The following is a 12,190-nucleotide window of genomic DNA, read 5'->3' on the forward strand; positions in this document are numbered from 1 at the left end:
GTTTTAATTTGTACTGACTCAATGAGCAGCCAGCAGGCTATCAACCCAAACTACTCTCATCACCCTTTGGTCTCTGCTATCCATGACCTTCTCTCTGCATTTGGCCGTGCCACCTGCTTAGTTGTCTTTCTCTAGGCCCCAAGTCATGTTAGCGTTCTGAAGAATGAACTGGCTGACCATTTGGATAGAGAAGCAAATACTTCCCCCCATTCCCTTTCATGATTCCAGCTGTGGGTATGCGGTTCTACGTCAGATCTCTCTTTGCCCAATAGGAGAATGTCATCTGGTGCGCTACTTCTCACAGTAATAAACTCTGTACAATCAAGGAGGCTACTGCAGTTTAGCGCTCTTCCTTCTGCTCCTCTCGTAAGGAGTCCACTGTTTTATACCATCTACATATTGGTAATATCAGGCTCACCCAATGTTTTCTCCTGCATAACGAACCACCCCCACTGTGTGATTGTGGAGCCAGATTGACGGTATCCCACATATTGATGGAATGTTCCCTTCTTTTTGCCCTTTATGCTAAGCATAGTCTTCCAGATTCCTTAATTTTAATATTAGCAGACAGCTCATGGATGGTTGAACGTGTCCTCAGTTTCTTGCATGAAAGTGGTTTTTATTTTCAGATGTAAGGTTTTGCTTCGTCCCTGGAGCAGGGCTGTGAGGTTTTGGTTGGGATCTCTCTTCATGTTTTGTCGGTCTGGGACCCATGACCACTCCCCCATGGAAAGACCACTATTTCACCCCTCTGTTTTTCCAGTTCTTAGGTTTAGTCTACCCTTTTATGCCTTCTACTGTGTGTATTTTAACTTTCTCGTTTTATAGTTTGACGCCTCTGCCTAGATCTGTCCACTTTTAGTGGACCCTCGCTCTTCCGTGAGTAACTTCGGAATTGCGGGACTGATGACCTTCCCATTTAGTCCCATACACCCCCCTCAATTAATCTGAGAAGAGTTTAATTGACATGAAGCCATACTGTTCAGCTGCCAGAGACTGTGTGTGTGTGTGTGTGTGTGTGTGTGTGTGTGTTTTCATCTCCAATGAAGGCCTCATTGGCTGAAAGATCACTTTCTGACAGTCTTTTTGTTGTGCCCCTCCACAGCTTAGCATCTCCACTATACGGTGTGTAGCAACCATCCTTTTCATAATATTGTTAATTCCATCCTGGATTTTCCATTGTTGGTTTCCTCTCCCAAATACCTCTCATGAAATGACCTTGATGAGAATATCAGACAAATCAGAGCTGACTTGTAGTGTTACTCTCAGTTGTCCTTGCCATGAACCACGTGCAAGTGGATCAAGCAAGGGGTAAAATTGATATTGGTACAAGAAGTGTCCTTCGCCACACTCCATGAGGTGATGTGTGTTGCATAGATGTAGATATGAGTGTTCCATCTACCCTCTGTCACAGAAATCTGGTGTCATCTGCTTCACCAACTGTGCTGCAGTTGCTAGAAAGCTAAATGTCACTGAGAATACAGTAGTGTGTTGGAAATTGGATGTACTGTATTTTATGAAGTGGTTATGACAGTCGTAAATGCATATATTGCAGATATCCCAGAATTACACTTGTGTGGTGAGGTCTATTTGCTGGAAACATGTTAGATAGTGTGTCTAAAAAGTGTCTATGCTGAAATTTGAGTGCATTTATGACCTAAAACATACATTCATTGTGTGGCTAAGAAATCTTCATATTTTCCTTAAAAGTGTTAAGTTAATGATTTGTTATGGACATAACATTATACTTGTTCCATAGCTCATGGAAATGAAATTTCACAATGATGTGAAACATGTCAGTTTAGCATAAGGTTTCTTCACAAGATATAAAATTATTACTTTTTTTCTTTACAGTTAATGCTTCATATCTAAAAATTCGTCTATTGATTAGGAGGAGTTGTCATTCAGAAATTATTTTAATTTGTTTTTAAATGCTGGTTGACTATTTGGTAAATGAACAAGGGCTTTAGTGGAAGTTAATTCTCCACTTTGTGTGCCAAAGTCAGATTTAAACTAGAATAGTGAAGATCATCCTTTCTACTAGTGTTGTAACTATACACTTTGCTGTTATTTTTGAACTGGGATGGGTTATTAATAACAAATTTCATAGGTGAATATTGTGAAGGTACTGCGGATATCCCTAGTTCCTTCAATAAACATCTGCAAGGTGATCTTGGGTAGGCTCTGGCTGTTATTATGATTGCATGCTTTTGTGCAATGAATGCTTTTTCTCTTAATGATGAATTACCTCAAAATGTGATGCAGTTTGAATGAAAGTGGGCATAGTATGCTAATTTACTTACGTGTTTATCACCAAAATTTGTAATAACCCTAATATCATAAGAAGCTAAACTCAAACGTTTCAGCAGATCATCAGCGTGTTTCCAATTTCTCACCAGTGCACACACCCAGAAATTTTGAATATTCTACCTTGTCAACAGATTTCTGATCAAAGTCTATATTTAGCAATATTGTTGTGCCATTTACTGCACAGAACTGTATATGTTGTGTTTTCTCAAAATTTAGTGAGAGTCCCTTTGCAGAGAACCACTTAATAATTTTCTGAAAGGCATTGTTTACAATTTCCTCAGCTAATTATTGTTTGTTGCATGCGATTACCACACATGTATCATTAGCAAAAAGTAATCACACCCAGCAAACAAGAATTAACTGAAGAAATTGTAAATAATGTCTTTCAGAAAATTATTTAGTCATTCTCTGCAAATGGACTCTCAGTAAATGACATGAGACTTGTATAAAATCTTTTGATAATCTTTTCTTGCTTTCTTAATGCAATGGTTTTTTCTTACTACAGGATGGAACAGTACCTGAGATGATCAGATGGCAGTTAGCACACCTGGTGAAGTCCCTGGCATGTAATAATACTACTGTAAAGTCTGCAGAGAGTTTAGTAGAGGTGGTGGATTTAGAAGCAGACACCAGTAAGGTATGAATTGCCCAACTTTTATTCCAAAATGTGTGAAAAATAATTTTTGTCCCAGAAAATTAAGATTTGTATAGTGGAAATAGATTTAATATTTATATAGTGGAAATAATTTCAAAGTGTTCACAAAAACAGCACAGATTTCAAAATGCTCACGAAATACAACAGTTCAGTACACCTGTGTTAATGAAATCAGTTGTAGTCACCTTGCTACACCAGCATTCATATTCTGCCTCATTTGCAATAGCACCTCACGGTATGTACGGTTACTGGGAACAGGGAATTCAGGGAAGTGAAGCCACAGATGAAGCAGTTGAAAATGTCTAAATACACCATATTGTATCTCAGTGTGCCATCCGCATACAAGTTATCAGCTTACTGTCGAGTCACAGGATCACGTAAAGTGAGCAAAAAACTGTCTGAGGTTGAGGAATAAGGAGCTGCCTTTAGTTAAGCCAGTTACGTGTCTGTGGATTCCCCCTCTTCAGCCTGTGAGAGTAGTTACACTGTAATGTCCTCTGGACAGGACACATCCAGGTAGTGCACTGGTTCTGTCTCAAGCAGAGTATGGCATCTGTGGTGTCCATATGTTGTACAACATATCTGAACTAAGGTAAAGATGTTTTTGAGCTGAAGGTTTATTTGGACACTGCTGTGTGTTACCAGGTGTAGTCCTGTTGGAATTGGTATGACCTTCATCTAGTCTTTGAAATTACTTACCCATTCACTAGAACTACAGTTACAATGTGGACTCTGAACCACAGTGCAGCTTGATATTTTTCACATTTATGCAAATCATTGTCAGAGTAGGAAAAAAAAAGTCAGAATAAACCCTGTGACAGTTTGGGAACTGAACTGCAGACATTCGTTTTGGTATTTTGACAGTTATCCACTTGACCACCGAACCACACTATGATATATATTGCTATACCTGGGCAGCAACTAGTCAGTCTGTCATTCACCACTGTGTACCAGGTGACAATGACACAAGTGTAAGTAGGAGATGCACTGTGTTTTCAGGGTGGCAACGCATCCGTTGTTCATGTTTATGAGTAACCAGCCACATTACATCAGCTTTCATGTTATCTGCTTGTGTCTGTATATGTGTGGATGGATATGTGTGTGTGTGCGAGTGTATACCCGTCCTTTTTTCCCCCTAAAGTAAGTCTTTCCGCTCCCGGGACTGGAATGACTCCTTACCCTCTCCCTTAAAACCCACATCTTTCGTCTTTCCCTCTCCTTCCCTCTTTCCTGATGAGGCAACAGTTTGTTGCGAAAGCTTGAATTTTGTGTGTATGTTTGTGTTCGTATGTGTGTCTGTCGACCTGCCAGCACTTTCATTTGGTAAGTCACATCATCTTTGTTTTTAGGTGTACCTTCTTAAAATGTAGACATCTCACAGTGTTAGTTTCTATATGCAACAGAGTTAACTTGCATGCCACAGTGGAGTGTAGGGTGAGTGAATGTGCTTTCAACGAAGGTTGTATGTTATCAGTTTTAAAGATTTCAATTATTTAAGGAGCAAAGGTAACAACTGACCACATACTAGTGGCTCCAAGTCATCGAAAGGCACATTAGCGAGACTAAGAACTTTGCTATCCTCTCCTTTGACCTCCCGTCCACTAATAACTGTGCTGCTGAGCACCTTAAAAACCGGAGTTATCGCGATCGGTCACAGTGTCGTGTCGTGTTGCGTCGAGGTAGGTCTTGCACAGTTTTTAGTGAAGGCATTCAGTCGTGAGGGATGTCGGCAGTCGACCACCCACTCACATTCGTGGGCAGTCTGATTGCTGCAAGAACCTCACATGCACTTCTAATTTTTTGCTCGTGTACCATCACTTGTGGACGCACCTGTTAAGTGACTCTTCAGAGAACATTTATTTATTCAAGTCGGAAGCAAATGCAACACACGATAATTACCATTAAAGGAAAAAAGAGAGAAAAAATTATTAAGCTACACTACTATTGCTCAAAATCTTGCAACATCAGTTGCACTCGGAGTCTCGAGCAGAAGAGCAGCATATGGGACATAGTTGGCAGACCAGTGGGTGTTCTGTGGTGTGTTGTCCTCCTCTGTCACAGTTGGTTGTATCCACAAGGAAGTGCCGTTTCTGGAGGTTACTTCTGGCTCTTCCAACTCCAGACCAAAGGCGGGTGAGTGGCTCCCGTAGAAGATTATTAACAAAATTGTTGAGTATGCCATATAAAAACAATGTTTATAATGCTTACATCACCTCGGGACACAAAATTATGAACTGTGCTCAGCAAACATCATTTGATCAAAAGTATGCAGGAAACCAGTAGTGGACATTATTATGGGGTGTGCCCACCCCTTCATCTTTATGGCAGCTTGAACTCTGCTGGAGACCTTTCAGTGAGATGTCTGAATGTCTGTGGAGAAGTGGCAGCCTGTTCTTCCTCAAGAACCGAACCCAGAGAAGTCAATGGCGTTGGATACTAGGATGTAGTGCAAAGTCAGCATTCTAAGTCATCAGGTGTTTGGTTTGTGAGACTCTGGGCAGGCTGGTCCATTTCAGGAATGTTACTGTCCACAAACCATTGCCTTACAAATATTGATTTATGAAAGGATGTATTGTAATCCTGATACAGTCGGTGATCGTGTTCAAACTGTTCCTCTATTGTACATTAAAATGTGTTCATATCCTTCCACATTACAACAACAAAAAGTACCCCCAGACCAAAAGGCCACCCCCACCCCCTGTGCCCCCGTACTTCACTGTTGGCACTACACTTGATGGCAGGTAATGTTTTCCAGGCATTTGCCAAACCCAAACATTAAATATCAGAAGTAATGTCGAAGTGAAGATTATTCTACTTTGAGAACTTTCACTAAATTGCTGAGAATGGGGTAACAAAATAGATGTTTCTTACATATTTTAAAGTATATCAGGATATTCACATAATCGAGATTTGGACTGTGTTGTTGTGGATCTAAACAGATTTAATATAGTATTTTTTGTTCTTGTTAAAGGTGAAAAGCAACCTAAGAGTCATAGCATTTTATGTGAAGTTGTCCAGGTCACCAAGTGGCATATCATGCAATGAACAGTTATACTGTCTAATTTCCATTTCAGTTTATTTCGTATTAATTTGAATAATGACACTTTCGAAATGATTAATTGTTGAAGTTTGATTGTGTTCCACTCTTCTCAGATGACTTCTTGTCTGCCACATTACTCTCTGTTGGCCTTACATAGTTGGAGACTAGTGGAAAAGGCATTTGGCATTGGTGCAAATGGAGACATGCTGCAAAATGTTTCACTCAGTGATTATAAGGAGCACTGCATCAGACTGGAGATGTTGCGTGCATTTTTATGGAAAAATGCCATTGCGCTTGACAGCAGTTACCTTGATATTGTGTGAGTATCCAACTACAGTCCATTCCACTTGACTTTCTAATAAGGCTCTAAAATTCTAAACTAGTGTCAAAAGTACATCTCTCATAAGAAATGCTGATCTTTTCCCATTGAGGCTGCGTGCCTGTTAAATATGTATTGTGAATTGTCTGTTGTTTCAGTTAAATCGGATACCATTTTCTTTGTGAAATGTGAAATCTTAATGAATACAGGTAGTTGTATTAAGTTTTATAATCGGGTCTTTTTTCCCAACCCAAAAATTATAAAAACTTATGATTGGTGTGATATTTAGTGATCATATTCCATTAATTATGTCACTCAGAAAAAAAGCAACAGGAAATGTTTGTGATGGTGCCTAATGGTTAGTCCTGCTGAGTTGCTCTTCCACACAGTATCCCATCAAGCAAACCAGTTGCTTTTTTACCTGCGATTGTGCGTACTTTAGGTATACATGACTCTGTTTAAAAGAATAGCTTGATGTAGTCATAGGATGAGCTGTGCACATCTGCTTTCATGTCTCACAGCTAATTCGCTGGAAATAATAACCAGTAGTTGTGGTCCTGCAGTTAAATATTCTATGCATTCGCTAGAATTGTGAATTAACACAGAAATATAAAAAAAGAGGGTTCTGTTCTAACATCTGTAATTGATGTAGACGATGGAAAATTATATTGAGAAATGTTTATTCAAGAAAGGATATCCCAAATAAATGGAAAATGCCTGTGCAATAATTAAATATAATATAGACAGAAACTCTCTTCTAAACTGCAGTTAAGTTACATTGAGAACATTACGAGAATGGTAGCAAAATCCACAAACTAGATAGTTAAAAAAGATATGTGAAAACTAAGTCCATTTCATAATCACAGTACACGAAATATTCATCAGTTCAAAATAGTTCAGAGTTCAAGATGATGATTCACAAATTGAGGCACATGATACAAATAATAGTAATGGATAATCCAGGATGGAATGTAACAATAGTATGAAAAGGAAAGTTGCCACTCACCATATAGCGGAGGTGCTGAGTCGCAGATAGGCACAAAAAAAAGACTGTCACATATAAAGCTTTCGGCCAGTGAGGACTTTGTCAAAAATAGCCCCCCCCCCCCCCAAACAAACACACACACACACACACACACACACACACACACACACACACACACCACTGAGTGTGGGGTTCAGTTGCCGGAGACTGCAGAGTGTGTGTGTGTGTGTGTGTGTGTGTGTGTGTGTGTGTGTGTGTGTGTGTGATGAAGGCTTTTGACATAGTCTTTTTGTTGTGCCTATCTGCAACTCACCTTTCTGCTGTATGGTGAGTGGCAACTTTCCTTTTCAGAATAAATAATAGTAACTCATATTCTGTCTATTCTCAGTTCTGTGATACAGGCAGAAAGAATTAAAGTTGTACTCTGGAGCACATTTAGACCTTTCAAAATATAAAGTCCCATCAGAATCAAACTCCTCCATGATCGAATACCACTTGTTACCGCCTGCCTCCTTCCAGAACTAATGTAAAATTGTCCAGAATCGTTCCCTTGAGCTCTTCACTTGAAAAAGTCCCAGTCTTCACTTTACCTCTACTGTCTGCTTTCCCATCAGCTGATGAAGGCTATTCCCGTCAAAACTACAGCATAACTAAGCTTTACAGATTTGTTTTGACTCAACATGATCACTTCCCAGACAAAATTAATATTTTAAATCAATATTTAAATAAAGAATAGTTACAAATATTTCGTCACATTCGGATCATTCACAATAGTTACAAAAAAAGGATTGTTCATAACTAATAAGCCAGTATTCATGTGCAATTGCATCCACATCACATGACAACAAATTGTTGTTAAACATTGTTTAAACAATTATTTATGCTTTCTTGACAGAATCATCTTTAGTGCTCTTTTCAAGTGTAGCACCCACTAACACGTGTGATTGACCACTTGTAAAATAGCACAGTTTTGTAATAGCACTTGCAATCAACATTTAAGTAAAGTTACTAGCCAAATAGTAACCTGCTCATTACATAAAAACACAAGTATAACAATATGTGTCTTACTCATACTGTATTCGTTTGCAGTGTAATTGTGGAGAATATGACATTCTGACAAACATTTTCCTAGTAAAAAAGATATAAAATATTTCATAAATTAATAAATAAAATAGATAAACATGAATGGCTTTCTAGGATGATAGCTATCATACTAGATATAGTTTCTAGAAATTGCATGAGACATTTCAAAGTTGTTAATTCAGAGATTCCTTGTGAAAATGTTTATTTGTTTTGAATATTAACATTTGTAGTTTTAAAGATATTGAAATATTGGTGAGTCATTGGATGTGTCTCATTTTCTGAGTTTGCAGATGTGTTCATATTTGGTTTAATATTCTTTTGTAAACTATTATAGACTCCCAAAGAGCTAAAAGAAGCCATCTTTCAGCTTGTCTGACACCCCGCAATTTTTGGAGCATTGTCTCCTGCATAAAGGCCATATGAACAACAGCCATCCAAATTCCCAGCTTTGGGATTTACACATTTCTGGTGACACTGCTCGTCCTTGCACCTGGCTCACCTGCGGCGGCCGCTGTGTCCCACCCGGACGAGACACATTCTCTGCCCTGGGGCCAGCCAGCTTTCAGCCACACAAGCAAATTCACCTCCCCTTATACCAGTTGTAAGCAACTGATTAGCTTGCCTACATATGCGTAATGTTAAAATATGTAAAGTGTACGTTTGTGCAGTTGGCATGAGTGCTAAGTTATTGGTATAGAACCATCTTCGATTATGAACGTTTTTGTGAAGTGCTTTTACACTGCATATTTTATCTTCACTTTTTATTTCTTATTAAATAGTGTTGATATGGACATGCTGTCTCACAGGTATTGGTAATTAAAAAAAACTGCTATACTTTTGAGGCAAGGAAATTGCTGCTTCCATTAGACTTGTATATATAGTAAGCTGACAACAATATGGACAAAATATTGAAATTAAAACAAAAAGAATAAGGGAAGTTGTTAAATGTCACCTTGAAACCTTGGACAAGAGAAATATATAATATTATAGGTGGGATAGAATACACAGGACAAAATAATTTCCGGGAAATTCTTTTCCTTTGTGCATAATTACTGCCAATTACTTGTTTGGGCATGGCATATTCGAATAAATACAGAGTGATGCAGAAGATTTCAGTAAATCTGGCCATAATTTTGTCAGCTCAGAATAAGCATGGCATAGCTCAAGATCTTTGCATATATTTAGTTTGATGCTAATGACCCACTCTTTTGTATTATAAGCTAAATTAACTTGTATACTTTCGAGAAATTTTTTTATGCTTAACATGCCTCTTGGTTTTTGCTTTCTGTTAGCTTACTGACATTTTGTTTTCAACTATAGGTATTATGACGCTTTAGCTTGTAAAGGAACATTCAGCTGGTTCCTAGATGCCCTGATACATTCAGTGCCAAGCTCAAATAGTCTGCTTACCAGCAGTCTTTCTATTAGTGAAAAGGTTCGTATACTCCATTATTGAAGTGAACAGTATTTTTTAGAATTGATACTTTATGCCATAAATAAATTCTGCCTCCTTATTTTTTTTTAATAATTGTTGTATCTTGTAGAGTAATATTTTGCATTGTTTTATATTTATTTATTTTCGTTTTAACATCACAAAGCCGTTTTTAGAGTTACACCAACTACTTCATTTTGTAAAGTGAGCACAGTAAGTGCAGATGGTTTGCTGACAGATACACTGTATATACAGCATGTATAAACTTTTAAGTCACAGTACAATGTAGAATAATAGTTCCTGATTTAATATTTGCAGTGAAATAAAAGTAAATAATTCATTAGTTATAGCCAGACTTAATTACTAACATAATTATCTTAATTTCAAATATATTTTGTTCTATTCAAGGATGAATATATACCATAAATTTTGCACAGTAATTAAGGCTAAGTGCACTTGCTTGTACTTTTTATTGTTTCATGTATGCTTCAGTAACACTGATCAGAAGTGTTATGAAAAGGATAGATTGCTACTCACCAGGAAGTTGACATGTTGAGTTACAGACAGGTACAGCGGAAAGACCGTTACACAATTAAGCTTTCGACCAGAGCCTTCTTTTTTTTAAAAAAAAAAAAAAAAAAAAAACAACCTCTCTGTTTCTGCCTGGAGTGGCCAGAGGTAGCAATCGTGTATGCATGGAGTAATGCTGCTTGTGTGTGTGTGTGTGTGTGTGTGTGTGTGTGTCTCCAGTCCTTTTCCTTCACCCTTCTTCCTTCTCTTTCAACCCTTCTGTCTGAAGGAGGAGCCACTGTCTCCGAAAGCTTGTCAGTCACAACAGTCTTTTATGTGTGTGTTATGCCACCGCTTTGTGAGTAGATTTTTTATCTATTAAATTGAATAATTTTGTCAGGATAATTAGTGATCCAAAAGTGTGTGTGGGTAATTAGTGAAACAAAAATTGATGATGATTGGTGATCTTGGTACCAGAAAGCTTTAGTGAAGGTATATGTAACAGAAGGGTTGTAACAGATTTAGAGGAACATTAACATTTACACAGTTGTAGTAGCAATCTGCTGATTTGGAGAAGGCAGCTACCACCATGAGAAACAGCAGCAAGTTAATGACTAGCCTAAATTACTATTAACATACTTGTTGTCAGGCAGGGGCAACCATCGTAATGGTAGATACAGGTTCCTGATAAAAGTCAAATCCTGTACCTAAGTGAACAAACATAAATCAGATCAGTTGCTACTACTCAATAAAAATCTTAATAAATTCCTGTAATGAATTTAGTAGCAAAAGAATTTCCTAAGAAGTTGGATTTGCAGAGATCTGAAAAACTGTCATCTGTCTAATTACATTTGTGTGATACTGTTGCCCTTTATGATTAATTCAAAATATCTGGTTACAGCACTTCTGAAATGCAGTAATATTTGATTTTATTTAATGTTTGTGGTGAGATATTTCATGGCCATTGCAAAACCAGATTCATGGTGTGGGTTCCTGTAGTCATGTCCTAGTTCATGAACCACGGGCAACGTATGAGTGGCCAAGTAAGAGGTCGCGACAGTAGGGATACCAGTTACTTTGGAATAAGGCTGGGCATCGCGAACATATTCTGAGTCGTGGTCACCTTTGTGCTCATACGGCAAAGACTACCAAATCCACCGGTTAGTCCCTCAACTGTTAGGGGTAAAACCCAATGGGACTCGGGGCAAGTAAGGCTAGCAACCTGCTTCCCTGGTACTTTAAATATGATGCTGGCAACAATCAGAGCAAAATGCCCCGGACCTTTGGAGGTGACTGAGTCCCACCTCTAACTGACAAACCAGGGACTCCTAAGATACGACTTGGCAAATGAATGATAACGAGATGGGGAGCTATTAATATCTATGGGGGCTACTTTGGGAAGAAGGTAGAGCTGGCAGAGGCTGCAAGTAAGATGGGGCTGGATGTTTTAGCTGTTAGTGACATTCGGGTAAGGGGTGAGAAAGAAGAGGAAGTGGGTGAATACAAGGTCTACCTGTCAGGAGTCAAAGCAGGAATGGCACAATGGGGTGTAGGGCTTTACATCAGGAAAGAAATGGAACCCAACGTAGTTGCAATAAGGTATGTAAACGAACAACTGATGTGGATAGATTTGACAGTGTCTAGCAAGAAAATTAGGATTGTGTCAGTATATTCGCGTTGTGAAGGGACAGATCAAGATAAGATGGATAGTTTTTATGAGGCACTCAGTGATGTAGTTATCAGAGTTCTGCTCATGGGTGATTTTAATGCCAGGATTGGAAATCGAACAGAAGGGTATGAAAAGGTTGTGGGTAAATTTGGAGAGGATATGTAGGCCAATAGGAACGGGAAACAAC

The 12,190-nt window shown here is 38.5% G+C and overlaps 1 protein-coding gene across 1 annotated transcript in view; it reads left to right on the forward strand.

Annotated features, from left to right (window-relative positions):
• Positions 1-12,190, forward strand: part of LOC126100727 (midasin-like) — a 426,770-nt gene that overhangs the window by 25,747 nt on the left and 388,833 nt on the right. The window contains exons 4-6 of the mRNA XM_049911346.1: positions 2,816-2,947; positions 6,119-6,324; positions 9,713-9,827. Coding sequence (XP_049767303.1) covers positions 2,816-2,947; positions 6,119-6,324; positions 9,713-9,827 — 453 coding nt within the window. The remainder of the gene's footprint in view (positions 1-2,815; positions 2,948-6,118; positions 6,325-9,712; positions 9,828-12,190) is intronic.

Source organism: Schistocerca cancellata, chromosome 9 (assembly GCF_023864275.1).
Source record: "Schistocerca cancellata isolate TAMUIC-IGC-003103 chromosome 9, iqSchCanc2.1, whole genome shotgun sequence".
In the NCBI taxonomy this organism is placed as follows: Eukaryota; Metazoa; Arthropoda; class Insecta; order Orthoptera; family Acrididae; genus Schistocerca; species Schistocerca cancellata.